This window comes from Ornithodoros turicata, chromosome 1 (assembly GCF_037126465.1).
Source record: "Ornithodoros turicata isolate Travis chromosome 1, ASM3712646v1, whole genome shotgun sequence".
Taxonomy (NCBI): Eukaryota; Metazoa; Arthropoda; class Arachnida; order Ixodida; family Argasidae; genus Ornithodoros; species Ornithodoros turicata.
The window spans coordinates 166,655,277-166,676,024 of NC_088201.1; the positions used below are offsets into that span (position 1 = coordinate 166,655,277).

The 20,748-nt window shown below is 47.8% G+C and overlaps 1 protein-coding gene and 1 long non-coding RNA gene across 2 annotated transcripts; both read left to right on the forward strand.

The window, feature by feature from the left end:
* Positions 1-2,790: 2,790 nt before the first annotated feature.
* On the forward strand, positions 2,791-3,618 carry LOC135389062 (uncharacterized). The gene has a single exon (XM_064619026.1). It carries the CDS (start codon positions 2,791-2,793, stop codon positions 3,616-3,618), a length of 828 nt encoding a protein of 275 aa, XP_064475096.1.
* Positions 3,619-12,780: 9,162 nt separating this feature from the next.
* LOC135372657 (uncharacterized) lies at positions 12,781-14,129 on the forward strand. Its single transcript, XR_010416059.1, has 3 exons — positions 12,781-12,927; positions 13,027-13,119; positions 13,318-14,129. It is a non-coding gene; the product is annotated as an uncharacterized LOC135372657 (long non-coding RNA).
* The last annotated feature ends 6,619 nt before the right edge of the window (positions 14,130-20,748 follow it).

Consider the following 20,748-nt stretch of genomic DNA (forward strand, 5'->3'; position numbering starts at 1 on the left):
ACAATAACGGTGATTTATATTTTGCCTCTTACTGTTTCATAATGAATGTTTTGTTACCACATTTACTTGGAACTGTTTGTGTGTTCAGGAATATTTTTGTTGATTTTTTTCTTTTTTTTTTGCATTGACGGTGTGACTTGGGAGTCTTGTGAGAAGCACGATGCTACTGACACTGGCTTCACACGTTCTACTTGTTGCTGGTCTTCAAATAAATTGAATTGAAATTGAAGACGCCACCTTCCATTCGAACACACCACCACTAACCAGCGGACGCACTTATCGGATCGACCTGGTGCTTCTTTTTGTAATTTTATTGACTTACTCGGTTACTTCACGTAGAGATCGCACTGAAGACCGTGAGATGGTGGGTTTGAATCCTACCCTGGGCTATGCATTATGAGGTTTTTCATGGGTTTTCCGGCAAATTTACCAGACGAATGCCGGGACGGCTCTCCATGAAGTCGGCCCTGGACGCACACTTGACAGTTTTAGCAGAACGTTCGCAAGGTTGTCGATCCAATCACAGTCGTGCGTGACTCGGAACCTTGTCCACTGATTGGTTCCGGTTGATACGATTCGACGCAAGCCACATTGGAGGGTTGTAGTACATCGTACGCAATCTCTTACGTACGCAAAGACGATAGTGTACGGTGTACTAAAACTCTCTATTATCAACGGTTTCCTATAACTCTCTACTAACTCCCCTATGTCCCCCCTTCGTGTGCTGTCCCCTCTCCATCTGTCCGCTCTTGTACGCCGCTCATAGCCTCAGTTGCTTCGTGGAGCTATCACGGAATCACGAGAAAACTTCGCGTAGACGCTCAACTATAAATTTCAATGAGCACCACTTGTCGCTGGAAGTGAAAGGAAGAAGAGAGCGAAGAGCTACCGAGAAACGAGCAACACCTGTAGACCGAGGAGAGGTACTCGAAGAAAAAGAAAGAGAATTACGCCTAGGACGGAATCCCATTTTCTTCCTCTAGAGGGAATAAAATATGCAGATGACAGTGAAAAAAAAGGAAAGAAAAAAAAAAAACAATCCCCGAGTGTCACAGGAGCTCGGTAATACAGGAGCAGGAATCCAGGAATCCCATCCACCCCCCACCCCCCTCGTCCCGAGTGTCGCAGGAAACGCCGGTGATTACTCACTCGCTGCGTAAATAATGAATGCACGCTGGTATAGAAAGAAGTCCGAACTTTCTTCCTTCCCAGTGCCACTGTGTGATGCATATAGGGCTGGGATTAGACAAATGGGGTGGGATGGGACTAATAGATGCAACGTACGGAGCGCTACGTTCCGGACAAAGAATTTAAAAATGCGAGTACAAAAACGTGCGAGAACGAATCCCGCAAAATAGAGAGTGCGCATTAAAATGAATTGCGTATATGCATGTACGAATCCAATTTGCTCGCTGTCTTTTTCTTTATTCCCGTGTAAGCGCCGCGACGCAACTGTGGCTGTGAGCGACGTTCAGATCAGGACGGATGAAGAGAGGACAACAGGAAAGAGTGGCAGACTGGGGGACTTGCTGGCTTGTCAGGGCTATACATACTTTAGTACATGATTAGTAGATATGTTCAATATGTTCGCGTTTAACTCGGATGGAAAAGCGGCAGATAACGCTCTAATTGTTTTTATTAATTAAATTCATTTGTACGGCTTGACGAGCCCACAGACCCATACAACTGTAGGTGACAGCACCAGGGAAGCAGGGAACAGATAAAGAGGTATAACGCACCCTAGACCAAAACAGACTAACTAGACATTACTAAATGGTGGTCTAAATGCAAAAATAGACACTACTAAGCATTGAACAAAGAAAATACACGCTTAAAATCGATAATGGTAGAAAACAACAACAGCAACTTTATTTTGAGATGGAGAGTGGGGAGGTTCATCGCCAGAGGCGAAACTCTACCCCATTACTGGTGGGCATGTGGGGAATAAAATAAGGAGCCCCTTCACAATAACGACCGAAGTCCGATGGTGTCCAGAAATGCCAAAAGAGCTTTCAGCGCTAATCGTTGTTGGGCTGGATTGGGCCAGGGACCAAGCAATTTCGATAGGGAGAAGGGGCGAGAGTCTAGCTGGCTGAGAGACTCGGAGAGTGCGGTTCGGGAAGGTCGGTAGTGGGGGCAATGAAGAAGTATGTGCTCCAGATCCTCAAGAGCACCACAGTGGCAGCAGGTGGGAGAGTCAACTTGTCTCAAGCGGTAACGCCATTGAGCTGTAAGGGCCACATTGAGTCGCATTCGGTGGATTAATGCAGCATCTTGACGAGAGGTGTTTCGTGGCATGTGAAAGCGAGCGTTGGATCAACTCTGCTCAACATAGATGGGGGGAGAATGTCGGTTGTCCATTGGCGGGAAGCCAGGAGTGTCACGAGGCGTCGCAGAATGGAACGGCGGTCTCCTCTCAGCAGAACAATACTGGTCCGTTTCCGAGACGAGAGTGCTGCTTCTGTGGCGCTGTTGCCTGCTCGTTCCCCACGACACCATAATGGGGTGGAACCCACTGGAGAACTAGCCTGTGGCCTGCTGCGTAGATAGTGTGGTAAGCCATTAACACATGTCGTGACGACGATGCCGACGCAACGCGGCCAGCCTCATCAACATCGCAACCGCGCGCCACGCTCGGCAATCAGTTCCGTTGAGCGCACAGTCCAGACGAGCCGGTCGCGCTGATCCCGAAATAAAACCCGTCTCCTCCTACGTCGGCCAGGCCTCATTCTTCTCCCTCAATTGGTGACCCGGATTTCGAACATCTCGCACAGCCGCTACCACCTCGTCATGGAAAACACCAGTTCAGGTGACTCTTCTGCATCTCGTCTCAGCGCAGTTTCCATGAAGCTTCCCCCATACTGGCCCGCTGACCCTGCTCTGTGGTTTGCCCACATTGAGTCACAATTTGCAACCCGTGGAATCGTCAGCCAGCTCACCAAATTCCATTACGTCGTGTCAGCTTTGTCCCTCAATGAGGCCGCAGAAGTTCGCGACATTATTATGACCCCTCCCACGTCAGGCCCGTACGACAGACTCAAAGAGGAGCTTATCCGCAGGACAACAGCCTCTGAACAACGACGCCTTCAGCAACTGATTACTTCGGAAGAATTAGGCAATCGAAAACCGTCGCAGCTCCTTAGGCGCATGCAACAACTTCTGGGCGATCGCGCGACATCTCTCGATGCTTCCATCGTGCGCGAGCTTTTCTTGCAACGACTCCCATCCAACGTTCGATTGATACTGACCAGCTCTGAAGGCATTACCCTAGAAGCCTTGGCACAGTTGGCCGACAAAATTATGGACAACATGTCCTTGCCCATGTCAGCTCCGGCATTGTCGTCTATATCCAGCGAGCAGTCCGAGCTGGCAAAGTTGCGTGCGGATCTCGAAAAGCTCACCGATCTTGTCACAACCAGCCTTCGAAATCCCCGCTCCCGCAGCCCAAGTCCTGCACGCACACGCAATTGGACTCCGCAGTTCCGCCACCGCCGCAGTCGTTCAAGGCCGTCCGATCCCAACAGCAACTTCTGCTGGTACCACGCTACCTTTGGCAACCGTGCTCGCAAGTGCACCCCACCATGTTGGTTTGCGGGAAACGGACCGGCCAACAACTGATGGCGAGCAGCTCTGTTGGCACCCCTTGTCGCCGCCCATCCCTCTTTTTCATCATGGACCGACTCACAGGCGTCCGGTATCTCGTCGATACCGGCGCCGAAGTTAGCGTCGTTCCTCCGGCACCCGGCGGCAAGAAACGATGCATCGCATCCACCCTCGAAGCCGCCAACGTCTGTCCCATCCCCACATACGGCGAGCGCTTGGGTACCCTTGACCTTGGTCTCCGTCGAAACTTTCGATGGATGTTTCTCGTTGCCCAGGTCAAGCATCCCATCATTGGCGCCGATTTTTTGGCACATTTTTGCCTTCTCGTCGATATGAACCGACGCCGCCTTTTGGACACTCAGACGAACCTTACAGTGTATGGCATTCCGTTTTCTCCATCTATGCTAAGTCCCGTACTGGTCCGCGCAGCTCCCAAATCTAGATTCGAAGCTATCGTCCGAAGTTTTCCAAACCTCGCACCGTCCCTCAACACCGAACGCCCAGTCAAGCACGACGTCCAGCATTACATTGCCACGACAGGGCCTCCGGTATACGCTCGAGCTCGCCGCCTCGCTCCTGAGAAGCTTCGCGTCGCTCGGCAGGAATTTCAACATATGCTGGACCGCGGACTGATTCGACCGTCATCCAGCACTTGGGCATCTCCACTCCACCTCGTTCCGAAAAAGACCGGAGATTGGCGCCCGTGTGGCGATTATAGAGCCCTGAACAAAGTAACCATCCCAGACCGTTACCCGCTGCCTAATCTCCGAGACTTTGCAGCCAACCTACATGGTGCAACCTGCTTCTCAAAACTCGATCTTGTGCGCGCGTATCATCAAATCCCTGTAGCTCCCGAAGACATCCCAAAAACGGCGATCATCACCCCATTTGGGCTATTTGAGTTCGTTCGCATGCCATTCGGACTCCGCAACGCCGCCCAATCATTTCAGCGTTTTGTCGACCAAGTACTTCGCGGCCTGGATTTCTGCTTCGCATATTTGGACGACATTCTCATCGCAAGCACATCCGAAGCAGAGCATGAACAGCACCTCCGGTTGCTCTGCGAACGACTCGATGCTCATGGCATTGTCATTAACATGGCCAAGAGTGAATTTGCAGTCTCACAACTCGACTTTCTCGGCCACCACGTCGACAGGCACGGTATCACCCCTCTCCAGTGCAAAGTGGAAGCCATCCAGAAGTTCCCCGCCCCAACCAACCTTCGGCAGATGCGGGAATTTCTAGGGCTGGTAAATTTTTACCGCCGGTTTATTCCTGGATGTGCGCAGATTTTACAGCCATTGCACGACCTTCTCCGTCACAAACGCCCGGCAGCCCCTACTTTCACCTGGACGGACTCTGCCGCCGCTGCATTCGCTGAACTCAAGGACAAGCTATCTCGTGCCACGCTTCTCGTCCACCCGAAACCGGACGCTCCCACAAGCATCATGGTTGATGCGTCGAACACCGCTGTAGGCGCTGTCCTGCAACAACACCTCGCAGGTCAATGGTCCCCGCTCGAGTTCTTCTCTAAATCACTATCACCACGAGAAACCCGCTACAGTACCTTCGGCAGGGAACTCCTCGCTATCTACCTCGCCATCAAGCAGTTCAGATTCTTCGTTGAAGGCCGCCCATTTTTCGTGCTCACAGACCACAAACCGCTCACCTTCGCTCTGTCAACTAATGCAGTTGGTTACTCTCCTCGTGAACTCCGACAACTCGCCTTTATTTCCGAGTTCACTTCAGACATCCGTCACGTTCATGGACGGGACAATGCTGTCGCCGACGCTCTCTCTCGCGTCCACATCGACAGCCTCCACGTTCCTGGCCTCCTCCGAGTCGATTTCGCTGTCATGGCTACCCATCAGGAATGTCAGGAGCTCGCTGACCTACGTTCGTCATCCTCCTTACGTTTCGAAGAACGTTCTGTCCCATATTCAGACACCCGTCTCGTCTGCGACACGTCCACCGGCTCTCCACGACCATTTGTCCCGCACAATTTTCGTCGTCTCATTTTCGACGCCCTTCATGGTCTGTCTCACCCAGGAGTTCGGGCCACTCAAAAGCTCATCACCGCACGATTTGTTTGGTCCAAGATGAACGCCGACATCAGAGCCTGGACACGAGCATGCATTCACTGTCAGCAAACGAAAATTCAGCGCCACACCATCACACCTGTGTCAAGCATACCACTTCCCACACGTCGTTTTGACCACATTCATCTGGACCTTGTGGGCCCCCTACCACCATCCAACGGGTTCACGTACCTGCTTACTTGCGTAGACAGGTTCACCCGTTGGCCCGAAGCGTTCCCCATACAGGACATCACTGCAGCAGTCGTCGCTCAAGCTTTCGTCGCCGGTTGGATAGCGCGTTTTGGCGTCCCCACCACCATCACTACAGATCGCGGACGCCAGTTCGAGTCTCGCCTATTCGCCGGCCTCATGAAGACCCTAGGAATAACTCGAGTACGCACGACTGCCTACCACCCTGCAGCCAACGGGATGGTGGAACGTTTTCACCGCCAGTTGAAAACCTCTCTCCGCGCACACCACTCAACCCGTTGGACCGAGACCTTGCCAATGGTCCTCCTTGGTATTCGGTCCGCCTTGAAGACCGACCTCCAATGCTCGTCAGCCGAATTAGTGTACGGTGACACCCTACGTTTACCCGGCGAATTCTTGCAAAGTTCTTCATCGCGACTCTGCACCGGCCTTCCCGACCCGCAGCAGTACGCCGAGGCCCTCCGTGACATCATGGCCAAACTACGCCCTGTACCCCCCCGGACACCACCTACCACCCACGTTTTCGTCAGTCAAGACCTGAAGACGTGCACCCATGTCTTTGTGCGCCGCGATGCCCCCCGGAAGCCCCTCGATCCTCGCTACGATGGCCCTTACCTCGTCGTCAAGCGTAACATCAAGACATACGTTGTCGACGTCGGACGACGTCACGACGTCATCGCTATCGACAGGCTGAAGCCAGCTTACATCGCAGACCCACATCCTCTGGCTACTGTGACCTCGTCAGCCCCTCTGCACCACCCGGTTCCCCCTGCCGCTCCCACCCTGCCATGCAAATCCAGGCGACTTCACGTGCACTGGTCGACCCACCTGGTGACCAGCCACTTTTATCCCAAGGACTCCCTCCAGTCAGAGGGGGGGAGCCATGTCGTGACGACGATGCCGACGCAACGCGGCCAGCCTCATCAACATCGCAACCGCGCGCCACGCTCGGCAATCAGTTCCGTTGAGCGCACAGTCCAGACCAGCCGGTCGCGCTGATCCCGAAATAAAACCCGTCTCCTCCTACGTCGGCCAGGCCTCATTCTTCTCCCTCACACATCTGTGACCAGGGGTGCATATGGTCCTCGTATGTCCGAATTTTCAATAGCATGGAGTGCAGATTTGGGGTCTGTGAAGACTGCCCATTCCCACGGTGTAAAATCAGCGATGTGTTGTAGAAAGAAAAGGATGTCATATAGTTCCGCAGGTGTGGAGGAGGTTGGATGTGAAAGGCGTCGTCCTTGCACTACGCCTTCGGATGGGATGACGAATGCTGAGGCGGACTTGTTGTTTCGGGATGCACCATCGGTATTATGCTGCCGCAAATGTAGAAAACTTCACGTCTACCAGAGCATGAAAATAGGCTCGGAGGACTTGAGGGGAGATCTGATCTCTTCTTTCTAGAAGGTTTGGAAGGCTTACGAAAGTCGGCGGTACCGGAAGAGACCAGGGGGCTTTCGGCGGTATAATGTCCTTATCTATGAAGCCAGTGAGAGTGTGGCGTGTCCTCTGCGCTGCTCGATAGAAGTTGCTTTCAGGGCGGTATCGAATTTTCTTGAGGAGCGGGTGACGGGGAATGTGAGCACGCAAACGTAGGAAGTGTCGAGCCGTTTCACGTTCACGTAGAACCAATGGTAGAAAAATACAATCGAAAAATAAATACAGTCGACCCCCGTTTATCCGGACCTCATTAATCCGGATCCCGCGGTATCCGGGCAAAAGGTATCCATGTATACAGGTCCCCCATGTATTTTGTTCTCGTTTATCCGGACTTCAGCTTCCGGACTCGGACAATAACTCCAGGGAACGAAAGTCGAAAATTCTTGTAATCCAGCTTCAGTTATCCGGACTACCGTGAGTAAGAGGAGACGCTGACCCGGCTTCGTCACCCTTCTCGCTGTGTTGTGGTTATTCCCGTCACACGTAGGGACCTACATTCCTCCGTAGGGGAGACAACCGTGCATGATGACGCCCTTTTCCATTTGGGTACGTTGGGTCACGTTGACCAGTCGAGTCATTTGGAAATATCTCGAGCAACTGTGTGGTAGAGGGGAAAACTCCAACCTGAGGGCCTGCTGCTTACGGCCCGTCGGCTGATGAAGACATTCACCTAGCTGAGCTGCGTTCGCTGATGCAGAGGCTCACTGCGACTGCTGTAGATGATGCTGTGGTTTCTGACTACGTTGACATTCATAAGTATGATGACGCGTGTGCAGCTATGACTGATGACGGTGTGATTGCTGCTGTTGTCTCCGATGATGTGCGGCAAGACGGTGCCGGTGACGCCAATGAGAAACAAGGCTCCGACATTGACATTTCGCGTCCGCACTGGCATTCTTCGAGCAGCGCAACAGCGTGGCTCAACTCTATGCAATTAGCAAAAGTTTGCAGGAATCGAGTGCCTACACTACTATGTAACAGCTGTCATTGACGAGATTTCTGCGTTTTAATTAAACCTTGCTCTGTAGGACGTTTCTATTCGCTCGTTTCATTTATCCGGATGCCCCGGTATCCGGTCGATTTCGCCGGGAACGGCACCGTCCGGATTAACGGGGGTCGACTGTAACTTCATTTTGAGTAATTATGGCTGGTAGCTGCTTCGGAGAGATACGTGAAAGGTTACCACGTTAATTTGCTTCTTTTTAAAATTGTCGCCTCCAGAGTCTGCCGAAATCCAATCCAAGTCAATCCAAAATCCAATCCAATTAGTTTAAATTATCTTTTTTTCCCAGGACGGTAGAGGAATGGAATAGCCTACCGGAGAAGGTTGTCACGGCGAAGACTGTAGTTCAGTTTCTGTCGTTGCTGCCAGGGCAGTAGGCATAGATGTATAATTCTGTCAAAAATGTCTTCACAAATGTATAATTTTGTCATTTGTTCGGTTTTGTTGTCTTTTCCCATTCCTACTTAGGCTTCCAGGAGGAACCCATTAGTATTTAAAATAAGTAAATAAATTAAAATCCTGATTCGCCTAAAAGTTTCTGATCACAGCCCCATCTACAGTATCGTCGGAAGGACTTTTCAGCACATCGGGTGTCGTAGGTGTTATAAAACGCAGTAGGAGCGGATGAGTATGCTGATGTTTTTGACCAAAAATGTTCGTGAATTAAAAAAATCCAGCAGTGTTTTCTTGTTTGTTTGCATGGCTCTGGACTGAGAGAGTTTAGGCAGGAACTCTTCGATTACAAGTTTAAAAGTAACACGGTTTTCGTTTTGATTGTTTCTTAGTTTTATGGAAAGAATTTAGACTAGAGAGTTTACGTATTTCTTCTGGTCGATAAACAGCACGCTAAAAGAAATTACATTTAAGAGGAAGTATATGGGCATGTTTTCTCCCGAAAGTGAACTATTATTATTTTTTTATTAAACAAAGATATCAAATTCTGCTTCAAAACACTTTTTAGGAGAAGTGTTTTTTTTCTTGCTTTTCAAACTCTTCCCAAGCGAGAAATGGCCAATGGCCAATGATTGGCATGGCATTGGGTAGCGTGGCCAGCCAATCATTGGCCAGCCAGTGGTGGTACAATGTTGCGCCATGCTAGGCACGGCGAGCTTGGCACCTGGTTGGCCAACGTGCTTGGCACGAGCATGTTGACCAGCGAATTGTTCGACACATTGTTCCGTATACCGGTCATGGGATGTTGAAATCTGAGCAATGACAACCAAGCATTTGTTTTTGTAGCTCTTACCTCAATAGTGTATCGATCACAGCTACGTCGCTGCGGGCACCAAATTACACTCTTAGTAAAAAAGGTAAACTTTTCTACCTATGCGGGTAGAACGACAGTGTTTGTACGGGCCGCATTGAACCGGCGCGCCCGTTCTCCTCTCTGGGTACAAGCGGGAGCCTCCCTTTCCCCAGTCCTCTCTCCACTTATCAAGCGAGGCCGCAGTTGGCTTGGGAGGCTACAACGGCGGCATCGGTAGTTTCTTCCTTTTGAGCGAAAAAAAGGAAGACCTCGGTAGCTCAGTGGGTAAGATGTTGTCTTGCGGAGCTTACGATCGCAGGTTCAAACCTGGCCCAGGACGGCAGCAGTGGGGTGGTAAACTTTGCTTCAAGCATCGCGCGTTGGAGATTTCCGGAGCACGTCAAAAGAACCCAAGGTAGTCGAAATCATCTGCAGTCCTATCCTGCGGCACGTGGAGCACGTGCAGCCAAACCTCACGTGTTATATAACAGCAGCTCGCCGCCTACAAGCCGCTGGGAAGCCCTACACTCTTAAAAATGAACTTCACCACATAGCACGCTCCTAGCCAACCATCATCCCGAATGACAACGTTCTCGCCCTAGATTTGTTGAAAACGGGAGGAGGAGCATATTTTGTGCCGTGCATAATGGCCACAAAACAGGCTCCTCCTCCCGTTTTCAACAAATCAGGGGCGAGAACGTTGTCATTCGGGATGATGGTTGGCTAGGAGCGTTCTATGTGGTGAAGTTCATTTTTAAGAGTATAGCATGGATGCAGTCCTATGGATGGATGGATTCTTGCTTGAATGCGGACAGCCAGATTTCCTCAAACAGTACGATATAATTATGTCATAATAACAGTAGAACTGTTTTGAGCACACCTGCTGTACTACGAATTGTACTCATACCAGTAGAAACGTTTGTACCCTTGCAGTTCTACTCATTTGAGTACAATTCTGATTGCAACGCAGTTCTACCCTCACAGTATTCACCGTCCGCATCTAGACACCGCTGCCAGCGCTGTGGCAACTTTTTGGCGCCTTTGGCGTAGACAGAAATGTGCTGCTGTCGTAGTCACTGCAGGACATCTTTCTGGATGACTTCATCTGTGTGGAATTTCTTTCTTCCAAGGTGCTCTTCGAAGGGCCCAAACAAATGGTAATCGCTTGGGGCGTAGTTTGGCCTGTAAGGGGCAGTCCAGGAGCTCACGACCCCCCATGTTACGAACGGACGAGAACTATGATGTTCAATGAAAAAGCTTCCACAGACAACAACAACAACTTTATTGCAAGATGATGAATGGGGAGTTTCATCCAGCTTCCGCAGAAGATTTGCAATGCTTGCACTATTTCCAAAATGAACGATGGAAGCAACTGGATTGGTGCCATATTAATGCGTTAGCATTATGAGGGTCAAAATGGAAAAGCCGTATGTATGTGTGTGTGTCCGTGTGTGAGGTGGTGAAGCCTCACCGAGGCTGAGGCATAAAGTTGTCCTGTAAGGGGGATACACTCTAAACCCAAATACGCTTATTGTGCCCCTTACGAGAAAAAAACGGCTATTTTAGGCGTTGTTTCCGAAAATCATAGGCGAGACAAATTTTCCCAGCCTTTTATAGCGGTATAAACCCATTTGTAACCCTTATCAGGCGGCACCTCGCTCTTCAGCAGAAATGTGCCGCCTATTGTGCCCCTTACACGGTTGCTCTTCCCTCTCTGCCTCATATATTCTCCTCACCGAACCAACCGAACAGCCCGCGTCTTCAAATGCGTTGTCACATCACTGCGCTGCGCAACGTAGTCCTCCACTATTTTATTGTGCTGACGTGTTAGCTTTAATAATTCACGTTGCTTGATACGGTACGCAATGTACTTTTAGTTTAGCATGGTCCATAGACAGTTGACGGCCTACTAGTTGACAAAGGTGAAGTGGCGTCAAAGTAGCATCCGGCGGACGACCACAGGCGTCCCTGCCTTGCTTTTCGAATGCATCGGCGCGAACGGTGCGTGCTCTGCCTGTGCAACCTCGGCCGGCAGGATTCTGAAGGTAAGAAATGTGATTACGTCTCATTTTGTAACGATTAATGCGTATGAGATGCTCCCACAGTATTTGGAAAGCCTGCCAGACCAAAAAGCATAGGCTGTGATGCGATACGATATTCACATCAGTGCGCGTTTGCAGACGAGCATTGCCGATTGGCAGCGAAGTGTAAAGTGCCAAATTGAAAGGGCAAGATTAGAGCTCCGTCTCTCTGCAGAGCTCTAAGTATTATTACTAATATTCCCCTGAGATTACCACTAAGTTTTTGGGACCACGTCGTAGTGTGCTTGGCCCCTCCTTGCGACATATTGCCTGTAATTTGGGTTCCGTAGTTCCGCAGCGTTCTGCAGACTCTGCGTACAGTGCTTGAGTAATAAACAGGTACGGTAGAGCTTGCTGTGCCTGGTTATTACTTAGCTACCATAGTTATTCGCAGGATTTATGGTATTCGCGGAAGCCGCGAAACAGATCACAGACAGCTATGTTGGAAGCAATACATTTTCGGATGGGTCACCTAAAGCGAGGGGGAGTGTTTGGATTTGTTGCTCGATTACCAGAATACAGAGCGGCAGCAGCGAAAATAAGGACTACGAAACGAAATTACGTGTCAAGGAAGAGGACAAAAATTGTGGGAGGCACTTAGGTGTCCTTGCGTGCGTCAATGCGAAAGCATTAGCGTTGACTAATTAATGATCTTAATTATTTGACTAATTGGTGTTGACTAATGATGTCATTGTGGTCACCGGATTAGTGTTGACTAATTAATGAGGGTTAATCAGTTCACTAATTAGTCGTGACTAATTAGTGACTGTTAATTAATTGACAAATTAGTGATAGTTAATTAGATGACTAATCAGTGGCAGTTAATTGGTTGAGTAATTAGTGTTTACTAATTGGTGTTAGTTAATTAGTTGACTAATTATTAATGGTTAACTAGGTGGATATTTTCTGGTGACAACCTGCCTCTACCCCATATCATCGTCATCATGCATTTCTCTCTCTCTACCCGTGAGGCAAGAAATGATTTCGCACTAAAACAATAAAGACGGGCACAGTGTACACAGCCACCAAGCAGTGGAGTCGCGCCACTTCGTTGACGTGATCGTTATTGCCTCACGCACTATCTGGAATATGTTGTGATTTTACGTTATTTTTAGATGTCAAACAACAAGGACGCGCGAGGCGTGGTTCGTGGTATATGCAAATCTTGTGACTGCTTGGAATTTTATCGAAACGACAGCGGCGCCCCTCTCATATCCGGATGGTGCGCTTACTGCGGGCATTCGCCATCGGAGCATGCCGCGCTTGGTGAGAGCTTCCGCCCATGCACTATTTCTGCTTTGTGACGTATTTTGAACAAGTTAACAGTCTCTGTCGCTCATTGTTTTTACTTCTTTTCATGAGCAGACCTACTTGGTGAAGGTAATCTAAATGCAAGCGGCGTGCAGCCATCTTTTCGGGACTTGGCAAAAATCGGGGGCGGAGCTGGCCCTGAATCAGGTGAGTTGTGTTTTGTAGCCAAGGGGGCTGGGGTTGGCGCTTGTCCTCGATTGCGCCCGACTATATACCGTAGTTAGAGCATTTAGAAGGCGAAACCCTCGTCTGACATGTAAATCGCGACTCCCTCCCGATTTTCTCCCTCCTGAGTTGCTAGTTAACCCATTTTCATACCGCCTAACAACAGATTGTAACACCCAGGTGTCGCATCGGCAGACGAGCCCAGCACTGAGTACACCCAGCAGGCCACCGGAAATTCTACTCCCCACACAGAAGGGACTACATCAGCTACCCAGGCTACAAGCATGCCAACCATGCCATTTTCAATTTTCAAGCGCGTGGTAGCCAGTCTTCGCTGTTCTCGTCTTCTTTTGTTTTGTTGTGTAACATCACCGGATGTGGCAAAGGGTTTGCCACTTATTGTTTTCTTCGTACTCCATGATACCTACCTGTCCTCGACATTGCTGTGATATGGAGATTTCTTGTGTTTCGTACACTGGCCCAGTTGAGAAGTATCAACTGCTAGTCATTATGGAGCCGCTCACTTTCGTTTAACTGCAAGCGCAACTTGTTGGTCGTATTTTTCTCCAATGTTATTGTTTTAACGGTGACAGGTATCAACTGCTGGTCATTATGGAGCCGCTAACATTCGTTTAACAGCCCAACTCCATGGCCGTATTTTTCTCCAGTGTTATTGTTTTGACGTTGGCAGGTATCAACTGCTGGTTATTATGGAGTACCTCACTTTCGTTTTAACACATTTTTGTTATAACTTTTAACACGGCTGCTTGGTCGTATTTTTCTCCAATGTTATTATTTTACTGTTGACAAGTACCTGCTCCCGGTCATTATGGACCAGCTTGCTTTAGTTTAACCGTTTGCACAGCTTCCGGGTGGTATTTTTCTCCAATGTTGTTCTACTGTGTGCAATATTTGATTGTCTCAGCGTGTCTTGCATTCATTGCGTACGGTGCACATTTCGAGAAGTAAAGTTGTCATGCATCTTCTTGTTACAGTGTTGTGCAACTTTGTCGTGCGGTTGATTTTGCATGGTAAAGCCACCGTCGACGATGTTATGTGGCACGCGCTACCAGGCCCACGAGGCGGCACACACTACCGTATATTCTGCGTGCTACGAAGTGCCGAAGCTGCAGCCAGTCCGTCTGTACCACTGGCATAATCGGTTCAACGTGCCACATGCTGTTGCTGGCACAGTGTAGCGTCTAGACTAAGCGGCACCCTTCGACCGACTCCCTGCGCGGCACAAAACATCACGTATTCTAAGTGTCAAAATAATGCAAAAAAGTGCCCCTTATTACGCGTCACACGATTAAGAGTGTATAAGAGGGTAAATGGAAGTAAATATTTTTAAATTGAAGTAATCGAAGGTAATTGACAGTAAGAAGTAAGAGCAATTGAAAGTAATCAGAGGTAATTACGTAAAGGCAATTAAAGCAAGAACGTTGAATTTAAAGAGTAGGGGGAAAAAATCCTGGGAACGCCCATGCATACGAGTCTTCCGACACACCGCTAATGCTGAACTCGTCCACTGCGCAAAAGCAAAGGCGTTGAGTATGACGAGGAGTTAGTCTCGGTAAAAAGGAAGGAAGAAAGCACAGGTTATACGCAAACTTTTGAAGTAAAAACGACGAGCTTACGTGAAATGTTGGATGTCGGTTCATTCTATCAGCCACCACAGAACCTTTCTCTTCTTTCTTTTTCCTTTACATTACAATGGCGATTGTTCTTACATGGTAGCCTTTTCGGTTTTTTTTCTTTATTTTTTGCAGTATACATTAGCAAACAGCAGATGAAGATACATATTGGGAGTTTTCACCTACGTCACATTGTGACGTGGCAGTGACGTGGCATGCTCGTAAGCTTCTCTCACCGGCGGTCACTTTTCGTGCTAGCGGCATTGAAAGGTGACAAACTGCCCTATTTTTCAATGCGACAACAATAGCTTCCAAAAGAAAATGTGAGAACGACAATGACGAAGTGTCTTCGGGATAAAAGAAGGCTACGGACGCGACAGGATTTCATAACACCGTTCAAGGCTTTGTTTTTGAGCAAATACTAGATAATCTGGGCAACTGCGCCGAAAAAGTGACCGCCACCATGGTAGCCAAACGCGTTTGTTTGACGTCATGCGAAAACACCCTATGAGGTTCAAGTCATGTAACACAAGTATCGGTAGACTAGTGGGTAGCGTGCTGGCTTCCTGAGCTCCAGATCGGGGGGTCTGTGTCTAATGACACTAATCTGAACTGGCGGCAGGTTTGAGGACGTTAGCAATGTTGGGAATGTAAACAATGCTTCCAGCGTCGCGTGTCGGAGATTACCGGCGCCAGTTAAACTCCGGTGTTGTCGAATTATCCCTTGTAGCATGGAGCTCGCGTCATTTCTGCAACAAAGTTTTACGTAACGCAACTTGGAACTTACCCCACCTTACAAAGTTATCTAAAGAGGAACGAGTTTTTCGGAAAAACTGCTGCAACTGAAAAGTAAAGAATTGAGTTCGAAGTTACCAAAGGAATAATGTCACAGTAAGGATTTACTTGCAATGAGCCGTACGTAACAGTATATTGCAGTGCATGTTAATGATTCTGGGGTGGGGTTTGCCAAGCGATGACGTCGTTGATGAGCATGACGTAATACAGTCGACCCGCGTTTATCGGGACGGCTTCGTTTCCTGTGAAAATGTCCGGATAGCGGGGGAACCGGATAAGTGAAACACGAAAATCCAGAGTGATCCTAAAAGGACATATTTACTGACCATTACACAGAAAACGATACACTGTCATCTGTTTCATTCTAATATACGCATCCAGTTCTTGCAAACCTTTGCTAATGGCATTGACTTGCGAAATATTGTTCTGTTGCTCAAAAAATAATAGAGCTGTTCTCATTGCCGCCCTAGCATTTTCTATCATCACAGCTGGTGCCCACCCACGCTTTCATCGTCTGATTCTTCTTGAACACTATCGGAAACGGCGACACTGACGATGTCGTCATCTGTGATTGCAGCGCAGGGGTCCTTCTTGCGGATTACTTTTGTGTAACATGCAAAGTCGGAAAGGGAGAAAATTCTTCCTAGCAACACTGTCTTTGTGTCAGTGAAAAGGAGGCCACGACCAGGGTTCTCGACCTCAGTTGACTAGGTGTGTTTCCAAGTGTCATTCCTGGACAATGACTGGATAATTGAAGCCGATTGTTGGGTATTAGTCACTTCTGTCCCCTGGAATTCTCGTCCGAACCCGGAAGCTGAAGTCCGGATAAACGAGGGCGAAATACATGGCGAGAAACCCGTCCCCATGCTTTTTTGTCCGGATAGCGCAGGATCCGGATAAATGAAGTCCGGATACACGCGGGTCGACTGTAACTCCATTTGACTATTTGTAATATTGAATCGAGCGCCTCAGAACTTTCAAGCCCGAAATCCTCATCTGTGGGAATAGACGATTTTAGGAAGATGCGCGAAGATCCTTGAGGCGCCTTCTTTTCATAGACTAAACAAAATAAACGCTGTTTTCTGAGCCCGGAGTGCCACTTTAAGAACTGGAAATTATCGAAATTTACTAGCGCTAGACATATTTCGCGCAAACTAAACAAATCCCCCCAACGCTGCTCGATTTAAAATAGCAGTCATATGTACGTATAGTATCTTGAGCATTTTCTCTCGACAATGAATCGTCGACAAACGCTCCATAAATTTCCTGAAATAACGAAATCCTGAATCCCACATCGAGGGTTGAAGGGAGATTCCGCTTAGAGCGAAACACCGATCATTTCTCGCAACATTGCAAACGTTCTTTGTATCGCATCTTTCCAGCATTTGTTAAAGGGGCAATAAACAAGTATACGAGACGCACTTTTTTTGAATACATTGTGATACGTTGCCGACGGTGAACGTTTTAAAAAAATGTTGTCGCTAAAAAAGTAAATAATGGCTTCAAACCGACTGAATATTCACTGCACTCTTTCGCCCTCATGCCCCGCCCTGCGATGTCCTGGCGACAATAGCGACACGTCATTATGACGTCGCGCATCATCAGCCATTCAGAATGCGGGACGCTTATACATTAATTTTGTTGCAATATCGAGAAGTGAGGTCAACTCTAAACATATTCCCACTTGTCCAATCCAAGGTAGCCAGTTCAAACTGTACCAAAAACCCTCAATATTTTATATAAATATTTCACATTTCACTATAAACTATTTCACACGCGCACTATGTTTTCTGTGCTGTATTGCTCCGCGAGGTCACCGCGATGTTCCCGCAACCGGTGCCCTGGCGAGCTGCAGCTTGTCTCAGTGGGGTCTGTCATTGGCTAGGACAGCGAAATTTCCCCCACCTCCAGCGCCTGGAATTCGGTGTTGCTATACGCTGGAATATAGTGACAGTGACTCGGTTCCAAGGATAAGGAGAGGCTCGCGCGTATTACGCTCTTTGAATGGCATTGGTTCGTGTTAAAGACGCTCGCTAGAAGTAAAAGAATTTCATATTTGGATATCGTGAGCTACGTTCTTTCATTGGGCATAATAATTGGAGAATGTTCGTCTACCTGTTTTGTGCCGCTTTAAGCGTGAAAACACCGCACCTGTATGTGAGAACCTTCAGAGGCAGTGCATATAGCTTCAGAAGCCATCCAAACACTGCACACGGGCCTTTCAAGGAGCCAGACGCTCATATTCCAGCCGATGTCCCCTCGGCTGGATCAACACCAGCTGCTGTATATACGCTCGGGGAGACGCCGTGAGAACCCGGCGTTTAAGTGCGCGTGTCGGTCTCCTGTGAACCGCGAACTCTTGCATGCGCGGCTGACTCTCTGCCGCGCAGGTGCGCTATCGATTTTGAATCTGAAATAGTGGGAAAAAAAAAAAAAACGTAGCTCCCGCACACGGGATCTCAAGTGAGAGAGGAACCCCCCCGTCCAGGAGGATTTGCGTACCTTACATATTCACGTCCTTCGACTCTCTGATGCGTATCGCTTTTCTAATGGCGCCGCATAATCGTTATAATCTCGTATGCTCGTTTGATTTCTTCGGTGAGTTTGGGATGGAAGCACGCGCCGCGCGTTAAGAAAATGGCGATGGATTGGGCCTGTGCGAATATGATTCGGATTTTTCGAAGGTGGAAGCGGATACTGCAAAGGCGGTATACACTGTAAGGCCCCACTTCAGTTGTATACCGCCTTTGCAGTGTCGGCTTCCGGTTAACGTCTTTGCAGTGGTCGGGAAACTTGAGTTACACAGGTGTACTCGTCGTCGATATCGTGTCTAAGTGACCGAATACGTGCAAAGTTCACTGGTAAACAGTAAAAAAAAAAAAAAAGTTGGGCGTGCAGTTCAGCGCCTATATCCTTTAGAAATCATCTTTATGCGCATGAATTATGAACGTGGAGAGGAAGACAGAGGGTGAAAGGCAGTGTCCGTACTGCCCATCCAACCCCCGTTCATTCAACAATTCATTAATTTCACGCGTATAAGCCGCACAGCAGATAAGCCGCATGATGCGTTTTTAGGAACGCTTTAAAATTTTTCTGGCAGATAAGCCGCTGGCAATGTAAGACGACTGATTTAGAAATCAGTTAAAACAATGGGAGCACCCATTTGCGGGGGAGGATATTAGAAGTGTTTTGTTCCCTTTTTGGTGACTGCCTGGGGATGACAAAGAAGTGAAGGTTGTGAGTAAAAGGGTGAAGTTGCGTGTGAGAGAGATGTTTTTTCCTCTATTACATTTTATGTTTTTTTGACTAAATGGCAAAAGAGTAAAATAAGGAGTAATAGTAGCTTTTACTCCTTCAGATAGTAATTACCACCCAATTCAGTCCCATTACCCTGAAAGTTACTCCCCAAAATTGCAAATAGTCACCGGAAACGGAATGCAACAGTCTGCGTTAAAATATATTCTCTTCGTCAATTTCAATGCGTAAGGCTACTGCAACTAACAGTTACCAACAATTTCCTAACAACTTCCTAACCAACTTATTTAGTAAATTAGCGATTTGATATCCACAGAGTAAAAAACAGTTCGTGCTTCTTTCTTTGCAAATTGTGCCTTACACATATCAAAATACTTTATACCACTCGAATTATCACTGTAGCCTCTTTAATTCGAGGTATTTTCATTTATGCGCATGAATTACGTACGCGGAGAGGAAGACAGAGGGTGAAAGGCAGTGTCCGTACTGCCCATTCAACCCCCGTTCATTCAACAATTCACTAATTTCACGCGTATAAGCCGCACCGCAGATAAGCCTTAGGATGCGTTTTTAGGAACGCTTTAAAATTTTTCTGGCAGATAAGCCGCGGGCAATGTGAGACGACTGATTTGTGCGACAAAGGAGACCATAGAGAAGGCCATAAACCCTGTGGTCCATGCTCCGGGGTCGGCATATATAGTGTACAACAAAGGATGTCAGCTCTAGAGTTCTACCAACATCGGATTGTGCCCTTGTTTGGCGTTTTTCATGAATTGATGGGTCAGTGGCCTTCCAATAGACGTGAATCACTGTCACCACTTTCGTTAAAGCTGCTTGGGGGAATGCACCAGGAAGGTCAGTCTATTCGAATGTGGACCCATCCCTGTTACGCACTGTTCGTGCATCGGCAGGGCAGTCGGCACTGCCAGAGACACTGTAGGCCCTTTCGTTATATCATAACCAACGCATGGGGAAAATGCCAGGAGAAAATAGCCATCAGATAAGCCGCACCGGTGCATAAGCCGCAGAGCGCCCGTGAGAACAAAAAAAATGCGCATAAGCCGCGGCTAATACGCGTAAAATTACGGTACTCCTATGTATTTATTCACGAAAGGGACTAATTACACCTCCGTATATAATAAGGGGATAAGTCGACTTATCCCCTTTTTACTATTTTAGCTACAATGACATCTACATACTCGTATGTACCTGCCAAAGAAAATTTAGGACCGTATTGCAATTTATTGGCCCGCTACAGGAGGGTAAGAAATCGGAAATGCATGTGTCAATGGGACGGACAATGAGATCACGACCCTTTTCTCAGTTTTGGATTTTTCGACTTATCCGTTTATTGCATACGGAGGTTCAATTTTTGCGGCAACGTATTTAGTCCCTAAAAAGGGAAGAATTACTCATTTTTTTAGACTGATAAAAATATAAATACTTGATGTGCTCTGTCTCGGCACAAGAGTATTTCATTAAAAGAAATGCACCATGCAGTATTAGAAGATCTATCTGTTTTACGCCGGGTATGTCGTCATTAAGCCACGGAATAATATATATGGAAATTCTGCCCAGTATTTACAGTGTCTCTTTCAATAAATATATCCCCCCCCCCTTCTCACGGTTACAATGGTACGGCTCCGCATATATATATAGAGAGAGTAGGTAATATTAAAGTTTAACGGCTTTTTGAAATATAATATTTACTTTAATACTTTCAATTTAAACATTACTTTTCAACTGAATTAAGATATTGGGAAATAAAGGCATTAAGATCTAGTACAACTATAAAATCCCGTTTCGGAAAACAGAATATGGGAAATGTACTAGGAATTATATTTTTTCCAATGAGTTAGACCAAGTATCAGCTAAAAAATTGGAAACTATGTATATATATATATATATATATATATACAAAGTGAAA

Bases quoted from the DNA above. Each gene is read 5' to 3' on its own strand.
- LOC135389062 (XM_064619026.1), top strand. From the start codon at position 2,791: ATGGAAAACACCAGTTCAGGTGACTCTTCTGCATCTCGTCTCAGCGCA.